This window comes from Carassius carassius, chromosome 18 (genome assembly GCF_963082965.1).
Source record: "Carassius carassius chromosome 18, fCarCar2.1, whole genome shotgun sequence".
Taxonomy (NCBI): Eukaryota; Metazoa; Chordata; class Actinopteri; order Cypriniformes; family Cyprinidae; genus Carassius; species Carassius carassius.
The window spans coordinates 22,730,109-22,750,283 of record NC_081772.1 but is presented as its reverse complement, the minus strand read 5'-3'; the positions used below and the strand labels follow the sequence as shown (position 1 = coordinate 22,750,283).

Genomic DNA, 20,175 nt, shown 5'->3' with positions numbered 1-20,175 from the left:
TCGAGAACCGCTCCAACCGATTCAATCGTGAGCGACTCGTTCGGACTTATTTTGTGAACCGGTTGAACCAATCCTTTGAAAAAATCCGAACAGAAAGATTCGTTCACGAGTCAGACGCCGTTCCAGAGCAAGAGGGGCTTCACGGGGCGAAATAGTCGGCATATAATGGAAAAGTGAACAGGTTGGCGTGTTCGCCCTGTAAGTAGAGGATCGTCCGATTGAATTCGACATTATTTAATGGAGTTAAAGTCCAGGGTGTGTGACTGACGCGTCCGTACAGATGCTGGCGGCTCCGGTCGCGCCGGGGAAGGAGAGGTTTTAACATCGTTAGATTTGTTGTTATTATAATCAGCTGACCGGGGCTGAAATCGCTCCGTTCGCTGTTTTCTAGAAAGCGGCTATGAGCGCTTGTCAGGACAAAACGTCGTTGAGTTGTTCACAAAGCAGGGGAAATGTCGATGAATGGGGGAGGATGGAGGATGCGTGCGCGTCCTGCTTTGTCGAACCCACGGGCGACGCGATACTCGCCGGGATGGACGCGGTGCAGCCGGGCATAGACGCACATCTGCCGCTGCCCCGAGGCCCACGAGGACTGATGCTCGGCCTGGTGGACGAGGGCTTCGCCGCCTATCACGGCCGTCTAGGTTCTGATCCGGACTCAAATTATCTCGACATCCCCGTAGACCCGAACTACACCGAAAGTGACGGGAACGTCGTCACGAAAAAGCGCAGCCGCTCCAACAGCTCGCGGCACCGCGGGGAAGTTGTCACGGAGCTCGGACCCGAGGAGGTGCGCTGGTTCTACAAAGAGGACAAGAGGACCTGGAAACCGTTTGTTGGACACGATTCTCTGAAAATCGAGTTGGCGTATCGCAAATTCTGCGAACTTAATCCGGCCGAGGTCAGACGGAGGGATGCGGGTGAAGAGGCGGAGGATTTATTCGAGTCACCGTCAGGATGCGAAGCACCAGAGGTCCGGAGACAGTCGGTACCCGAGAGCGCGGAGGCTGGAGGCTCCACGGAAGAGACGGAGCTGGATTCAGAGAGCATCAATGTGGACGCAGTGTGCGTCCGTGGAGGTCTCTACGAGGTGGACATCAAAAAGAAGGACTGTTATCCTGTATACTGGAACCGTGAGTATCTGTACAATCAAATATTATCTGGAAAACAAAAGTAGATGTTTTGCAGAATGCTCATACTGCTCTTACACGTACAACGATATTATACGGTTACCTGGGGCTGTCAAGCTCCAAAAGCACCAGAAGGTATACTAAAAGTAGTCTAAACATCACAGCCATAACTCTTAAAGGGATATTCCACCGCAAAATGACAATTTTGTCATTAATCACCTACCCCCATGACCTTCCAAACCTGTATAAAAAAGATATTTTGGATGGAAACTGGGAGGCTTGTGACTGTCCCACAGAACACTGTCAAGGTCCAGGAAAGTATGAAAAGCATCGTCATAATGGTTGATCTCCCATCAGTGGTTCAACCATAATGTTATGAAGCGACAACAATACTATTGTACATGAAGAAAACAAAAAAATGAGTTTATTCAAAAAATCCTCTCCTCTTTCTCTCTTAATGAGCGTAGTGCCATTTTGACAAATCTGAGCTGTACGTTCTTCTGTATCAGATGCACTGTTTTCTTTCAAACCGAAGCGTAAATACACGTAAAAAACATGTCCTTGTGGCGCGGCTGACACAGAAAAAAAAGCAAGTATTGTCGTCGCTTCATAATGTTAACAGTTGAAGCACTGATGGCAGATGGACTATTCTGACGATGCTTTTCATACTTTCCCGGACCTTGACACTGTTATTTAATTGGCAGTCTATGGGACAGTCACACAAACCTCCCGGTTTTCATCCAAAATATCTTAAATTGTGTTCCGAAGATGAACAAAGCTTTTATGGGTTTGGAACAACATGGGGGTAAGTGATTAATGACAACATTTTCATTTTGCGGTGGAGTATCCCTTTAAATCTCAGTGAGCTCATTATACAAACTTGACCTGGAAAGTCCTGAAAGTCATTGCTCCTGATTTGATGGCAAGTTTGAATGTGGCTTTGAACGAATAATAACAGGCTACGTTATGGTCTGTTCTGTTCCTTAAATATATAGCACTAGTCCTTTCGGCTACTTTACTAATCAAGCATTATATTGCAACTTCTCCTTTGGTGTTCATAATGATGAGTAATTAGGGCATATTTCTTTTTTTTAATTTAGATTTTCACAATCAGATATTTCGCATCAAGGCGAAAGGCAAAGGACGTTTAAGTTGGTCACACTAACAGTTGACCCACAGAAAGCTGCCAGATTTTAAATTTAAAATTTAAATTTCTGAGTTGTGAAATCGTTATTGATAACAGACAATGGGCCATTTTTTGTTCCGCAATATTTTGCTAATTTGGCCGCACCTTAAAGGGAGAGTTCACCCAAAATTAAACATTTTGAAGTGAAGTGACATACAGCCAAGTATGATGACCCATACTCAGAATTGGTGCTCTGCATTTAACCCATCCAAAGTGCACACACACAGAGCAGTGAACACACACACACACACTGTGAACACACACCCGGAGCAGTGGGCATCATTTATGCTGCGGCGCCCGGGGAGCAGTTTGGGGTTCGGTGCCTTGCTCAAGGGCACCTAAGTCGTGGTATTGCCGGCCCGAGACTCGAACCCACAGCCTTAGGGTTAGGAGTCAAACTCTCTAACCACTAGGCCACGACTCCCCCTTTTTGTCATCATGTTGAACACAAAAGAAGATATTTTGAAGAATGTTGGTAACCAAACAGCTTTGTAGTCAGGGACTTCCATAATATGAAAAAATGGCCACCAGCAACTGTTTGGTTGCCAGTGTTTTTCGAAACATTTTGTGTTCATCAGAAGAAAGAAACTCATGCAGGTTTGGAACAACAGGAGGGTGAGCAAATGATGACAAAATCCTCATACTGCTTGCATTTACAGAACAGGACCACATCCCGGTCATGAGAGGCCAGTGGTTCACGGATGGGACCTGGCTGCCCCTGGAGGAAGAGGACAGTGACCTCATTGAACTGGAGCATCTCGCCCGTTTCCGAGGCCAGCAGATGAAAGACACCTTTGACACGGAAGTGGTGCCCATTACGGTGGACACCAAAGATGGTAAAAAACCATGCTACGAATAGGACTCAGAGTTAGGCAGCTTTGTTAAAGAGGTCAAGCACACACAAAAAAAGGCCGACTTAACATTGACACTTAATTCATCTGTTCAAGAGGCACGGTCATGAATGAACCACAACTCAACCCAGACATCCTGTTTGTCTCATATGACACACAACTGAACTAGAATAAACACTGCTGACATGTATACAGCAGAAGGGCTATTGACTGTCACTTGTGTTTGCTAATAGTCAAAAAGACCCTTAATTGAAATGAACTGAGCTGGTTAGGCATTACTTACCAGTCAGGTAATTTGAAACAGACCTGTTTGACTTCTGCTCTTAATTCACTCAGCCATTCACAGTCTGAAACTGAGCCGGAGCCACGTGGACTGGCACAGCGTGGATGAAGTGTACCTTTACAGCGATGCTACCACATCAAAGATCGCACGGACTGTTACTCAGAAACTGGGATTCTCCAAAGGTCTGTAACAATCTTGATTAATAAGTACATTCTCAATGGTGTTGCTCATTTAAAGACCACATAACATGAGTGTAGTGCTTTATCTTAAGCTTTGTATTTTCCGTTGAAACTGGAAGTTTGGGCAGGACACAATCACCATTTTATTTTTATTTTTTATAAATGGCCAATCCATGGCTGAACTCGAAATAACATGATGGCATACTACTCTTACTATTTCTGGAATACAAAAGTGTAGTGTGCTAGTATGTTATTCCAAATTCAGTGCATGATTTGCCACTCGGAACAAAAAATTTGTGAGGAGTCATAATTTTTTTTTAGTTTGGTTTCCCACAAGAAAAAGAGAAGTAACTTTTCAACGAACTATTATGAACTTTTCAAAGTACTGTTCATTATTGGAGTACACTAGCCTACAGATGATTTCAAAGCAAATAGACATGGACTAAAATGAAAATGATTTTTCAGTTTATTAATTTCACCGGGTCATGTTATAGCTTTGGCACCATTGATAGTATATTATTTATTGACGACATGGATAGATTTTTTTGACCGGGGAACTAAGTACATATTTATATGTAAATTCATAATTACTTTTACTACTTACTATTGTCTTTGAAATATGGTTCAAGGGTATTGCTGAATACACTGACATGCACTGACTAAATTATACTTAAATGTCATTTTTATTGAAACCTCAGTCAATACCTTTAAGCTTTTTCACTAGCAGAGTCCCTGTTAAACCCAAAGATAAAATAAAGCAAAGTTTCTTCCTTCATGACTGGTTAGCGTCCAGCAGCGGGACCCGCCTCCATCGAGGTTACGTGGAGGAGGCGGCTCTAGAGGACACGCCTCCTGAAACAACGCACATAGTCTTTGTGGTACATGGGATTGGCCAGAAGATGGATCAGGGGCGCATTATTAGAAATACCAGCATGTAAGTCTACCAATCATACAGCTGAATCTGCACAAAGCCACTCACCTAGAGCTGAAGCTAACTAATGCATTTCACGGATGGTTAGGATGCGTGATGCTGCCCGCAAGATGGAGGAGAAGCACTTTTCTGACCGAACAAATGAACACGTTGAGTTCCTTCCAGTGGAATGGCGATCTAAACTCGCCCTGGATGGAGGTAATGCCTATGGAAACTAATAAAAAACAAGACAAAGCACATAATAGGACCCCCTCGAAAACGAGATGTTACATCTCAAGGGGTTTATCCTATTAATAAAATTTGCATAATGGTTGAAAACTATTAGCAGTGATATATTTAATTTATGATGATGATTACTTTTTCAGACACCGTGGACTCCATTACTCCAGACAAAGTGCGAGGTCTGAGAGACATGCTGAACAGCAGTGCGATGGACATCATGTACTACACGAGCCCTTTGTACAGGGATGAGGTGACATACTTTTTTCTTTCATTTTCTCATTATTTTTCATTTTTCAACTTTCTACCCCTTTATAAACCAGACATGTTTCAAAATCTAGTACATAAACAACATTTTGAAAGCATCAAAGATGGTTATGCTTCCTATGCAATGGCTGTACTTAAATTAAATTAAAATGCCATATTTTGACCAAAATCTACTGCTTATTAGCCTGGTTAAAACCAGACCCTTTTCAGTTGAAACTGAGTTAGGGTCTGGCAAAGCCTATTAGACGTCTCGTTTCTAAAGGGGCGTCACCGACGGACCTCGTTCAAATGCCTCTGGGCGCAATTGGATAGACCTAAAACCAATCAGAGCGATGAAGGAGATGACGTATGCAGACTTGAAGGCTTCAAGTGTTGTTCTTTGCTCGGGTTTTAACGCAAAGTTAAAGTTTAAATCACTTAAAACAGACGCGATAGCAGTTTCGAACGAATGTTCCTCTGCAGCATCCATCTTTGTAATGTACAAAATCTGCTTTAGCGTCGCTGCGCTGTCGTCATCGTGTAAACCCCGCCTCAACGTTTCTGATTGGTGCCGCGATTTCGGCGGCACAGAAACGAGCTAGATAGTCCTCTTTGCCAGACTATTCTGTAGAGAGAATTGAAATTCGCCGGAAGTAGTCTGGGTTTTCCCAGGCTAACTGCTTATAAAAAGTTATTATGAATATAGAATACTATAAACAAATATATTTAAATGTGAACTGAATGTATTTTTTTCCAGACACTTAATTGCATGTGCATTGCAATTAATTGAAAAACTAATATAGTTTAAATGTAAAAATTAAAAGCAATTAGATGAACCATAGAGCACTTTTTTAACATCTTTATTTGTAATATTAAAATTAAATGTCTTTCAAATATGGTTAAAGTATACAGCCAAATGTACTTAAATATAATTTCTGAATCTTGTATGTCATGTAATTAAATTTACGTGTATTATCACATTTAAATGATGACTTTAATGATTTACTACATGTTAAATATATAAATTTTCAATGTAATACTGAATAACAGAGTGAAATTAAATTCCAATGCTTTACATATATATTGGTCAACTTAGTCACCATATCAAAACAGTTTAAATTATTTAAAGCACAACAAAGGATTAAAATGATTTAAAATGTACTTTAAAGTTTTAATTTGACATTATTACAAAATGCACTTTTTAATAGTGTTCTTAAGTGTGTTGAGAAATATGATCTTGAAAATGTTTTCTGTTTGAGTACAATTAATTGGGTTTTTAGATTTAGATTATTTCAACCCATACTTGTTTGTGCTATGTATTTTAGCTTAGAAGACTATTTTTAGCTTAGCAGCATTCAGTTGAAATCAGTTACTGAATTCTCCATGCATTTCACATGTTTATTCACTACATCACTAGCTATGTTCATTGTTCCAAATCTGTCACTTACTAGGTTCCATTCAGAATGCATGCTAATTTAGAAGGCAGCTGTCTATGTAGGCCGTAGACATCATGGCAGCTGAATAGGTTTTGGAGCAGAGCTGTTCTCAGTCTCTCTCATGTAAAGTTTGACTGAATGCCCCACTCGAACACTGACGCTCACTCTGTCCTACTCTTTCCTTGTACACAAATAAAGTGTCACAATTGTTCATTTCATGCTCACTGCACTTGCATCCTCAGATCACCCGGGGACTGACCAAAGAGTTGAACCGACTCTACACGCTCTTTTGTGAGCGCAACCCAGAATTTGCAGAGAATGGAAAGGTGTCCATCGTCTCCCACTCGCTCGGCTGTGTCATCACCTTTGACATCATGACCGGGTGGGACCCTGTGCGCTTTGTTCACGAAGATGTGCCAGATGCCATGGAGGCTGATGTTAGCAGACAAGAGCGTCAGCTACTGGAAGATCTTCGAAACACTTGCTTAAGGTTTACAACTAATTATAGTTACACTCTACACTCCCATTATATTAAGTGAATGTAATAATGATAAGCAGTTACATAGAACACACTCTTTTTTTTTTTTTTAAATCAAGAGTTTTAGGGAGGCCATTTCAACCATAAAGGAGGAGACTTTGCTGGATTCCAGGATAAAAACTGAAAAATATTCCTACGCCAGTGATAAAGAAGAAATTTTAATTAAATTATTATTTTTTTTTATTAAATCGATTTCCAGGGACATTTTTTACTCTTTTATAAGGGCATTCTTAAACTTATTAAATTTAAGCATCATATTTATTTGATGCAAATTTGTATCTTTATTCAATAAATGCTATTACAAATCAAATTAAATCAATATCAGACAAAATGCACTGGAGAAGTGTCACAGAAGCTGCATTTCAAGTGGCATTTAGATATTTTTCTCTAGACTGTTTTATGCAGCTCAGAGATGCCATGAATGCATCGACACTGCAGTTACAGTTGCATAAATAATGTATTAAATATAAAACACTCAATATAGTGCTATAAAAGGATATAATTCTGAAACCGAACCACCATAGGATGCCATAGTCACTTTACAGATGGCCACCTTAACTGTAGCAACTGCATAGCAACATACTAACAACCAATCAGATTCATCTAGTAATCGCAAAGCAATACGCTAACATCCATAAGACACAACTTCTCAGAACAGTCCAGAAATTGCAGAACAACATGCTAACAATAACCACTCAAAACATACTAGCAACATGTTAACAATCACCTAGAACACGCTAGCAAGACACTAACAACCACTCAGAACAATGTAGCAACACGCTAACATCCACACACTAGCAAGATACTAACAACCTCTCAGAACAATGTAGCAACACGTTAACATCCACACACTAGCAAGACACTAACAACCACTCGGAACAATTTAGCAACACGTTAACATCCACACACTAGCAAGACACTAACAACCTCTGAGAACAATGTAGCATCACGCTAACATCCACACACTAGCAAGACACTAACAACCTCTCAGAACAATGTAGCAACACGCTAACATCCACACACTAGCAAGACACTAACAACCTCTCAGAACAATGTAGCAACAGGCTAACATCCACACACTAGCAAGACACTAACAACCTCTGAGAACAATGTAGCATCACGCTAACATCCACACACTAGCAAGACACTAACAACCGCTGAGAACAATGTAGCATCACGCTAACATCCACACACTAGCAAGACACTAACAACCTCTGAGAACAATGTAGCATCACGCTAACATCCACACACTAGCAAGACACTAACAACCTCTCAGAACAATGTAGCAACACGCTAACATCCACACACTAGCAAGACACTAACAACCTCTCAGAACAATGTAGCAACAGGCTAACATCCACACACTAGCAAGACACTAACAACCTCTGAGAACAATGTAGCATCACGCTAACATCCACACACTAGCAAGACACTAACAACCACTCAGAACAATGTAGCAACACGCTAACATCCACACACTAGCAAGACACTAATAACCACTCAGAACAGTGTAGCAACACGCTAACATCCACACACTAGCAAGACACTAACAACCTCTGAGAACAATGTAGCATCACGCTAACATCCACACACTAGCAAGACACTAACAACCTCTCAGAACAATGTAGCAACACGCTAACATCCACACACTAGCAAGACACTAACAACCTCTCAGAACAATGTAGCAACAGGCTAACATCCACACACTAGCAAGACACTAACAACCTCTGAGAACAATGTAGCATCACGCTAACATCCACACACTAGCAAGACACTAACAACCACTCAGAACAATGTAGCAACACGCTAACATCCACACACTAGCAAGACACTAATAACCACTCAGAACAGTGTAGCAACACGCTAACATCCACACACTAGCAAGACACTAACAACCACTCAGAACAATGTAGCAACACGCTAACATCCACACACTAGCAAGACACTAATAACCACTCAGAACAATGTAGCAACACGCTAACATCCACACACTAGCAAGACACTAACAACCACTCAGAACAATGTAGCAACACTATACATCCACACACTAGCAAGACACTAACAACCACTCAGAACAGTGTAGCAACACGTTAACATCCACAGACTAGCAAGACACTAACAACCACTCAGAACAATGTAGCAACACGCTAACATCCACACACTAGCAAGACACTAACAACCACTCAGAACAATGTAGCAACACTATACATCCACACACTAGCAAGACACTAACAACCACTCAGAACAATGTAGCAACACTATACATCCACACACTAGCAAGACACTAACAACCTCTCAGAACAATGTAGCAACACGCTAACATCCACACACTAGCAAGACACTAACAACCACTCAGAACAGTGTAGCAACACGCTAACATCCACACACTAGCAAGACACTAACAACCACTCAGAACAGTGTAGCAACACGCTAACATCCACACACTAGCAAGACACTAACAACCACTCAGAACAGTGTAGCAACACGCTAACATCCACACACTAGCAAGACACTAACAACCACTCAGAACAGTGTAGCAACACGCTGACATCCACACACTAGCAAGACACTAACAACCACTCAGAACAGTGTAGCAACACGCTGACATCCACACACTAGCAAGACACTAACAACCACTCAGAACAGTGTAGCAACACGCTAACATCCACACACTAGCAAGACACTAACAACCACTCAGAACAGTGTAGCAACACGCTAACATCCACCCACTAGCAAGACACTAACAACCACTCAGAACAGTGTAGCAACACGCTAACATCCACCCACTAGCAAGACACTAACAACCACTCAGAACAGTGTAGCAACACGCTAACATCCACCCACTAGCAAGACACTAACAACCACTCAGAACAGTGTAGCAACACGCTAACATCCACCCACTAGCAAGACACTAACAACCACTCAGAACAGTGTAGCAACACGCTAACATCCACACACTAGCAAGACACTAACAACCACTCAGAACAGTGTAGCAACACGCTAACATCCACACACTAGCAAGACACTAACAACCACTCAGAACAGTGTAGCAACACGCTAACATCCACACACTAGCAAGACACTAACAACCACTCAGAACAGTGTAGCAACACGCTAACATCCACCCACTAGCAAGACACTAACAACCACTCAGAACAGTGTAGCAACACGCTAACATCCACCCACTAGCAAGACACTAACAACCACTCAGAACAGTGTAGCAACACGCTAACATCCACCCACTAGCAAGACACTAACAACCACTCAGAACAGTGTAGCAACACGCTAACATCCACAGACTAGCAAGACACTAACAACCACTCAGAACAGTGTAGCAACACGCTAACATCCACAGACTAGCAAGACACTAACAACCACTCAGAACAGTGTAGCAACACGCTAACATCCACACACTAGCAAGACACTAACAACCACTCAGAACAATGTAGCAACACGCTAACATCCACACACTAGCAAGACACTAACAACCACTCAGAACAGTGTAGCAACACGCTAACATCCACACACTAGCAAGACACTAACAACCACTCAGAACAATGTAGCAACACGCTAACATCCACACACTAGCAAGACACTAACAACCACTCAGAACAGTGTAGCAACACGCTAACATCCACACACTAGCAAGACACTAACAACCGCTCACAACAGTGTAGCAACACGCTAACATCCACACACTAGCAAGAAACTAACAACCACTCAGAACAGTGTAGCAACACGCTAACATCCACACACTAGCAAGACACTAACAACCACTCACAACAGTCCAGCAATCGCAGAGCGACACGCTAACAATAACCAGAACACTCTAGTAACATATTAACATTCAGAACGCTAGAAACTGCATAACAGCATGCTAACAACACTCAAACAACACACTAACACCACCAGCGACATGCTAACATCCACTCAGAGCACGGTAGAAACCAAACAGAAACTTGTTAACAGCCATTCAGAACATCTGAGCAGCTGAATAACAACGCACAGGCAAGCATCCAATTCCCCAGAATTGTGGTCATCAGTTTTACGTGGCTAGCACCACTCTTGTTTTCAAAAGAAAATGTAAAAACTAGTTGTTGTTTTATTTAACCTGTGATTTCTGTTGTCTGATACTCTTAAAAATAGGAACAACAACTTTTACAACCCTTTTCTGTGATTTCTTTATATTTAATCCAATTGTTAGTTTGTCAGCTGCTTTAGTGCTCTCTTGTTGATTCCGGTGCATTTAAAGTCATTAATTATTAAAATTTTTTTAGTTTTGTCTGCACTCTAGTCCACAAAGACCATCCCTCTGTAAATCTGGTTTGTGTGGTGTTCTTCTCCAAAAATGTAATTTAATATTTCGTTTGCAGAATGAGGGATTTGGAAGATACGCTTCGGCATTTACAAACCTCATCCTCAAGACCGTTTCCAGCTCTGAAATTCAAGGTACGTTAGTATAACTTTACCCTTCCTCTCTCCACTTGCCCTCCTGTTTGTGTTAGTCTTATTCAATAAACCGTGTGATGCGTAGGTGGAGAACTTCTTCTGCATGGGATCTCCTCTGGCTGTGTTTTTGGCTTTGCGAGGGGTCCGTCCTGGAAGCAACAGAACGCAGGACCACTTCCTCCCCAAATCCATCTGCCAGAGGCTTTTCAACATCTTTCATCCCACGGATCCTGTAGTGAGTGTGATTTAGATTGCAATGTAAATATAGCCCATGATCTGATTTCTTTTGTTACTGGTCCATATATGAGCCAAGTGGGAAACAAAACCTAATCTTGCAATAAAATAATTGTATTATAAATGAATTATAGCATTAAAATATATGTAATCAAATTAATAATTTGATCTAATCTGTTGGTCCCTAAATTCTAAATAATTAAAATGCTCTCTTAAAAATTATTATTATTATTTTATTATTGCCACATTTATTCCACAAAAGCTTTTTTATAGTGGGAAAAGGTACTTTAGATTATAACAATTTACTTCACGCTAAGAAAAAATTGTTCTTTGAACAACTCTTTACTTAAAGGTTTTTTAAGGAACCCAAAAAAAGGTTCTTCCATTGTCCCACCCTTATTTCAGTCAATCTACGTCAAAATGTCACATTTAATGTGTTGCTTATTATTTCTTTGCAATTAATTGTGAAATTTTTTTTGCAGTATAGTCCAGTATAGTTAGTATTTGTAACGATAACAACCTTCATAATCATCGGGAAGAAGGAGGCGGGAAGAAGGAGGCGGGAACCGGCGGACAATCAAATGATATTTTAATGATCAAAATAAACACAAAACAGTGCGTCAGCCCCTCACGGACGACTGACGCGCACAAATAAATATCAAAACACAAACTAAAACCCAGGCCTGGTCCTCTCTCGTCCATCACTGTCGTCGCTCCGGTTTTATATCCCTCCATCTCCTCCGTGGGACTCGAGACCGGTGGGTCGAGCAGGTGTCGCTCATTCCCAATCCCTCCACCGGCCTTGCTCCTGTTTCCACGTCTCTCAGCCCCGCCCCACTTGTCACATACCCCCATTGCCCCTCGCAGGCCGGGGGATACCCTCAAGACTGCGCTCATCCCCCCCCCCCCCTCCCTCCGGGTGGGACCGCTCACGGGGACCTGCGGGAACCTGGGCGTAGGACAGACGAGGCGAGAGAAAAGGAGATGGAAGGGGGAGCAACAGAGGGGAGAAAAAAAAAAAAAAAAAAATTCCGGTTCCCAGACGCACTGCTGCTCGGCCCTCCACCAGCTGGGTGATCTCCTCCGCGGTTCCTGGTGGTGGCACTGGATGGCCCTCGGCGGACGGCACGACACTCCTCCGCCGCCCCGGTGGACGGCGACGGCTCCTCCGGTTTTGGGCAGCCGGAGGAGTCCCCCGTTCCCTGCTCCTCCGGTTTCCTTCACGGAGGAAGCAGGCTCCGGCCCCCTGGTGAACGGCGCCGACTCCTTCGCTCCCTCACGGACGGCAGCCGCCCCTCCACATCACGGGCGGCCGGCAGCGAGCTCGCCCGTCCCCGGCAACTCACTCCAGCCTCCACCGCCTCGAGCGTCCATGGCGGCACACTCCCTCGCCTGCTCGATGGCACTGCAGATTCACCACAGCGGCGAGGGATCTTCAGCAGCGCGTCCCTCCTTCTTCCGGGCTTCGGCACCACTGTAACGATAAAACTCCATAATCATCGGAAAGAAGGAGGCGGGAACCGGCGGACAATCAAATGACATTTTAATGATCAAAATAAACACAAAACCCTCCCGCCCCACTCGTCAAAGTATTGTAATCAAAGATAGAATATCTGAATATCAGTCAGGAAACATAAATAACAATCTAAATAAAGACAAATGGCTTCCTTTTAGGCATACAGGTTGGAGCCTCTCATCCTGAAGCATTATAGCAATATATCACCTGTCCAAATTCACTGGTGAGTACAATAATGCCTTCGCTCAATAAATTGAAAAATGAAATCCAAGAGTTAAATTGATTTTTATTATTATTATTATTAGATGCAAAGCAAAATATTGTAAGCAAATAAATGTCTGTTTCTATAACGTACAATGCATATATTTTTTTACATTCATTTAACCATTGCTTTTTTTTTTTTTTTTTAGGTACAACACCAACAGCCCCACACCGTATGACCAGATCCGTCCCACTCTACTGAATCCGTCAAAGGAAAGTGCTTCTGTGTCCGATACGGAGAGCCTCCCGAGCCCCTGCACCTCCCCTCCACAGCCCCGCAGACACTACGGCGAGTCTTTCACCAGCCTGGGCAAGGCCAGCATTATGGGTGAGATGGAGAGAGAGATCATTAAAGCCGTCTGTATAATAAAACACTCGGAGGGCAAGCAGGATGTAGAGTGAGCGGTGGAGTAGGATTACACTTCCCAAATACTGACATAATGGCAGCCTGCCTACAGTTACTGCGTATCTGCAGTTTATAGCTCTTGATTTTAGTGTGCAAAGCGATAAATAGAAACAGCTTAGCAAAGCATTGGATCAATTGAAAGCAATTAGGAAGTGTCACAGAAACAACTGGAGATTTGGAAAAGCCCTTAGCAATAATATATATTATAGGCCAAAACTAAAATATCAGATATAAACAGATATAAATATCAAAATATATACATGTGTATGCAAAAGCAATCCTAGTTTCTAACTGTAACTGTACATACTTGTTTTTTCCACAGGAGCGGCAAGTATAGGTAAAGGCATTGGCGGTATCCTGTTCTCCAGGTTTTCCCGCTCTAGTGGACAGGTGGGTAGTGTGGAGGAGGAGCCATCAGACTCTGAAGGCGGGGCTTGTGAGAAAGGGGAAGAGTGTCGGCCTGTGGAGTTAGACGATATACTGGAGGAGAAGACAGAGGAGAACACTGAGGACAAGACAGGAGACACCAGCATGTCACAATCAGCCTCTACCATTATGGATAACTCGTCCTGTAAGCATCATCTGCACACAGAAGTCATTGTTCACTCTGGTCATTTTCTCAGTCCTTAGTACAGTATTTTGGTTTAGGAAACCTGTTTGGAAACAGTCCGTTTTTGCAGTTTTTTCATTTGGTGTTTTTTATAACTATATCCTTCATTATAATGGAAACCTGTTTTCACATCTGAGTAGAAAATAAAAAGGTAATTGTAAGATAACATAAAGTTGAATCGCAAGATATAAAATATCATTGTAAGATGCAAAATCGTAAGTTTAAAGTCGCATTTTAGACATATGAAAATGTCCTAAGATATATTTTTGAAGATATAAAGTCAGAATTCCAAGAAATTTATTTGAGAAAATTATTGATTTAGATTAAATAAATTAGAGAAAACAAAGTTGCAATTTCTAGATATGAAGAAACAGTTTGAGATATAATTTAGCAATTATGAAAAAGAGTTTCAATCGTGAGATGTAAAATTATGTTGTGGGTATAAATTGATAATTATCAGAAACAATATAAAGTCACAGTCTGGGGGTACGGTCACATTTTAAATGAATTATTTGAACATATAAAATCTCAATTCCCAGAAATAATTTTGCAATTTAAAGAAAGAAGGCCACTATTTAAAGATAAAGAAAAACGAAGTTACAGTTGCAAAATTTTAAGTGCAAGATGTGAATTCATGTCGCAGATATAAAATTGCTCTGTCAAAAATAAATCACAATTATCAGAAAGAAAGTCACAAGTGTGAGATATAAAAGTACAACGCATTTTAAGTTATAAATTCACAATTTGAAAATATAAAGTCTCTATAAAGTATGGGACATAAAGTCGCAACTACGAAAAGCAGTTGTGAGTTATTAAAGTCACATTGAAATACATATTCACAATTGGGAGTGATGAATATGTAATTCGGAATGTGTAAAGTTACTTTGTGTGGTATGAAGTCAAATTGTTAGATAACACAAGAAACACAGTTTGGAGATGCATTTTTATTCTGAGTGGGAAATGGCTTCAATGATTTGTGAAAATCAAACCTCCAGTCCTCCAAAACCCGTGCCAATGACATTGTTCCCTTTACTGTTTTGCAGTGGAGCTTGAGAAACGCATCGACTTTGAGCTGAGGGAGGGTCTGGTGGAGAGCCGCTACTGGTCAGCGGTGACGTCACACACAGCCTATTGGTGCTCCCACGATGTGGCTCTGTTTCTGCTAACATTCATGTACAGGCCAAACGAAGCCAATGACCTGCCAGAGGACAACCCTGAATCATAACTAACACATGTGAACTCTGACACACCATCACCTTTGATCTCTCCCTTAATATAGTTTAGCAGACCTTGTTCACTGTGCATCAGAGATCCTGTCCTTGCCTTGTTTTCCCTCCATTTAGAAGCACATCCATGGAAGAGACTTACTCTCTCCACTTCATCCTCTGATTAAGCCTGTTCTTAACCTCGATGAGATAGATGGTTATGATCCTGCTTGTTGCAGCTTTGATGATTCCCCAAGCGGCGGTCGCTTCATATCGACTGGTGTGTATTGACATTGTTGTGGTTGTATGACTGACAGAGATCTGCTGAATTGGAGGTTCGTCTTCAGAAGGGTTTTTTTGAGAAGTACATTAGCTGTGTTTTCTTGCCTAAAAATAATAGTTTTGAAGAATTTTATAAATGTAGCATAAATATTATAGGTTTATATTATTTAGATGATAAAACAATCTGTATCACTTCTGAAAGTGGCCAAATATTGAGTAGTTAATTCGAAGAGAATAACCATTAGTAAATGTGATTCAGGCGAAAATATCAATTCTGTTATTATTTATACAACCTTATGTTGTTCCAAATTCCTGTGATTTTTCTTTCGTCAAAAGGAGATATTTTGAAGAACTGTACTAGTTTTTTTTCCATGTCAATATCAGTATTATTTTAGTTTAATTTATATGCTATTATAGTTTATATTAATATTTTGAGTTCATTTTTATGTTTTTATTATTTTCATTTGAATTTTATTTCAAGTTTTATTTAATTGTGTTTGTGGGTGTGTTTTGTTTATACAGTTTTTATTAATTTAATTTATTTATTTCCTTTTTAGTTAATTGTTGCCTAATAAAATGTTTACTTTTTATATTTTATTTCAGTTATTGATTATTTTAAGTAACATTTTTATTTATTGTATTTATTATTATTATTTTTTTATTAACAATAATAGCCATGTTGGAAACTGAAGCTTTTAAGCTTAATAAATGACACAAAACATCATAAAGTTTCATAAAAGCAACAATATTTCAAGTCATCTGAATTTAATGTAAAGAAGATTGAAATTTATGTCATTATTCTCTAAAAATGTTTTCATCTGCCATCGAGAGAAGCAGAAATGCCTGATTCATGAATGAATCTTTAACCGAGTCAGATGTTTTCTGAATGATTCGTTCAGGCATTAGACTGATACTGAGCTCAACTCTCTGAATCTTTGATCCGATCACAGTGTTTTAGGAGAAGGTTATCACTGACCTTTCAGTCTGTTCCTGGAAATATTTTCTAGCTTCAGAAGACTTGTTACATAGTTGTATGGACCACTTTCATGATCTGTTTTGCACCTTGAAAGCCTCAGTTTCCATTTATTGTAACTGGAGAGATCGACTAGAACATTCTTCAGAAGTTCTTCCATGAAACAGAGAAAGTTCTAATGGTTTGGAACATCAGGGAGGAGTTTTTTTTTCTTCTTCTTCTTTTCTTTCTGATACATTTGAGGCATTAGTTTCTCCTCTGCACTCGCATGATAGACACTGAACTCCGAATTAGAGGTTTTGTTTTAACATGCATGAAAGACAAAATATGAACGTTTTCCACTGAGGCTGTTAGAAAAACTCCCTACAACTGGATCTCCTCATAGTTCTGTCCAAGTTGAAACACACAACATGTTTCACACGTGGCATTCTCTGCAGTCGGCATATCAAACATGTTACTCGTCATGTTGTTTTCTAATGGATTATAGCACTAATGAGCCATATAGTCACAAAAACATTGCCATTTTAAAAGAACCATTGTTTTTGTGTTACGTCCATGTTTTCTGTATTAATTTTGTATGATTAGTTTACAATAATTCTGACAAATGACACCCCCATGCCTTTATCGATGACAAGAGAAAAGCACTTAACATTTCTCCTTACCTCACCCTTGAATGTGCCAATAAACTGAAGAGTGAGATCTTTACCAAGCGCGTGGTCCGAGGGAAACGTCTGCATTATGCGTGCATATATATCAGAACTGGACTGTTCATGTTTAGCTTTAGTGTGAACAGAGCTGTTCCTCTTTTATGAGCCTCCTGTTTTTCATTAAAATTGATATTGACCCTCCGCTCTGTCTCATTCTGTTCATTGCTTTTAAATCCTGACTTTATTGGTAATATAGGGATCAACTATAAGCACATGTTGATGTGGGCCTTGATCAGAATAAATGGAAAACAACAGAATACAACTTTAGTTTTTTTCTTTAGTTTTAGCTATAAATAATGAGTCCTCAAATGTGGACTCTAGAGCTGTTGTTGGAGGAAGTGACCCAATAAACAGGTCACCAATACAGTAACATTTTAAAATGGAAGGATAAAAGTTTCTCATTTGTTTTGTTGTTAATAAAAATTACTTCCAAAAAAAAAGGATTTTGATAATATGCCCAATACTGATACAGTATCTTTTTTTTTCTTTTTCTTTTTTTTTTTTTGCTATATGCATTAAACTGGTAAATTGCAATTGCTTATGCATTTTCCAAAAGAAAAGGAAAACTAAAGTTTGGGGTTAGGTTTTTTATTTTATTTATCTGTTTTTAGAAATGAATACTTCTTTTAATAAAATTTTTTATTAGATTTCTGTCAGGGTTTTGCACTGTTTTGTTTCATGTGCCAGCACATGGCCTTGTTAATTGTTTTCTCGGCCATGTGCTCCCTTAGCCCCTCCTCCTTGTTTCCTCTTTACCACATCCTCTTGTTAGCCTTGTTTGTCTAATTGTGCTCACCTGTTCCTCATGTGTGTTCCTCCCTTTTTGTAGTGCCCCTTACCCGTTTGTGTTTGCTGGTTTGCGGTCATTTTCACCCCCTTGGTCATGGTCTTTGTCTTGTGGCTGAAAATGTGTCCATGCCTGCCTGCCCTTGTTTTGTTCAGTCCTCATAGTTCCATGTTCTTGTCTTGCTCCTTGTTTTAGTAATTTGTTTGTTCTTGCTTTTTGCTCTTATTTGTAATACTTCACTTAGTTTTTTTAGTCCTGATTCTTGGTTTTGTTTATTCTAAGTTGATTAAATTGGTAATAGTTTCTTATTTTGTTGCTTTACTTAGTTTATTGGTTTTTATGTTTCCTTGTCTTGGGTTTAATCTTGTGTTTCTGTGGAGCTTTGTCCTGTCTAGTCTTGTGCTAGAGTTCCTGACCTGTTCCCGTGTGTCCTGTCTTGGTTCTACCTGCCTGGCAATTGGTCCACTTCAGAGTCTGTGGTATTCAAGTGTCTGAGCTCTGCTCTATGGGCCCTTGTGTTCTTCATCAGCCTGGTCTTGCTGCCGCCTCTGTTGCCAAAGTATTCTGCAAGTTTTCTGAAGCTGTCCTAGTGGCCTTCCCTAGCTGTGTCTGTTTACCATGTTCCAGTTGTGGGATCTCTTGTGCACTTCACTACCCTCTTGTATCAGTCTGTCTTGTCAAAACCTTGTTATCTTGCACCGCAATTGGGTCCTTCTAGGTCCCTGACAGATTTCTATATCCAATTGCTTTCAGAGATAATAGGGGCTAAATGTTTCTTGAGCACCATTTCAGCACTGTGACAAACATTTATATTTTGGTATAATTATTATTATTTCTTTTAAGTTTTTTGAATTAGTTTATATTTTAAAGGCCTGAGCACTGATGATGCAAGGACCCTCCTTTGAAATGCTGTTTATTATATCTGGCACTTACATAACTGTGGGCAAAGAAGCAATTATATTTTGGTAGCAATGAGATACTGTTACAGTTTTTATTTGTATTTTGAAATTTATATTTTTAGGTTTTCTTAGACCCTCCTTTGAATTGCTGTATATTTTGCATCTAATTTAATTTATATAATAACCCCACAATGAAGAGTAATGGCTGGCGAAAATACAGTTTTGCCATCACATAAAGATCACGCACACACATATATATTTATTAGAAATTAGGCTATTTAAGATATTTAGAAGTTATTGTTTAAATTTTACGATGTACAATATTACTGTTCTACAATATTTTTTTACATTTATTATTGTCATTAATAAAGCTTTGGTGAGAATAAGATATATATATATATATATATATATATTTTTTTTTTTTTTTTTTTTTTCAAAAACATTTCAATCTAAAATCGTATCAAACCCGCTACTCTAGGCTATATCATATTATAACTAAATGTGATAAAAAAAAAAATATATATATATATATATATATATATCACATTATTTTATACTACAATAAAAAATCCCTATTTATCAGTTAATAAATATTTGTTTACAGTGATTCCAGGATTAAATAAATAAATCAGCATCTTATGCATCTCTTTTAAATATTCGTTTCATATCAGCTTATTTAGCTGTTGATAAAATCAGCATCACTTCTCCAATCAGTCAGCTCCTCCAATGTAACCGAGGCGCGCTGCACGTGATCATCAGCTGGGTTTCGAGTCGAGTGTGGCTCTGTCTCAGATACAAGCCGCTAAACTAGACGGCCTCATGTTTAAACTCAACCATAGACTGTATA

At 40.0% G+C, this 20,175-nt stretch overlaps 1 protein-coding gene across 1 annotated transcript; it reads left to right on the top strand.

Moving 5' to 3' along the window:
* Window positions 1-120: 120 nt before the first annotated feature.
* LOC132092677 (phospholipase DDHD1-like) lies at window positions 121-16,781 on the top strand. Its single transcript, XM_059499011.1, has 13 exons — window positions 121-1,133; window positions 2,976-3,152; window positions 3,504-3,632; window positions 4,416-4,563; window positions 4,649-4,758; window positions 4,926-5,032; window positions 6,704-6,951; window positions 11,373-11,448; window positions 11,534-11,683; window positions 13,357-13,421; window positions 13,609-13,787; window positions 14,188-14,436; window positions 15,519-16,781. Exons 1-13 carry the CDS (start codon window positions 401-403, stop codon window positions 15,698-15,700), a joined length of 2,553 nt encoding a protein of 850 aa, XP_059354994.1. The 5' UTR covers window positions 121-400; the 3' UTR covers window positions 15,701-16,781.
* The last annotated feature ends 3,394 nt before the right edge of the window (window positions 16,782-20,175 follow it).

Bases quoted from the DNA above. Each gene is read 5' to 3' on its own strand.
- LOC132092677 (XM_059499011.1), top strand. From the start codon at position 401: ATGAGCGCTTGTCAGGACAAAACGTCGTTGAGTTGTTCACAAAGCAGG. The intron at 3,633-4,415 runs GTCTGTAACAAT...ATGACTGGTTAG, and splicing joins GAAACTGGGATTCTCCAAAG to CGTCCAGCAGCGGGACCCGC. The intron at 13,422-13,608 runs GTGAGTACAATA...TTTTTTTTTTAG, and splicing joins TCACCTGTCCAAATTCACTG to GTACAACACCAACAGCCCCA.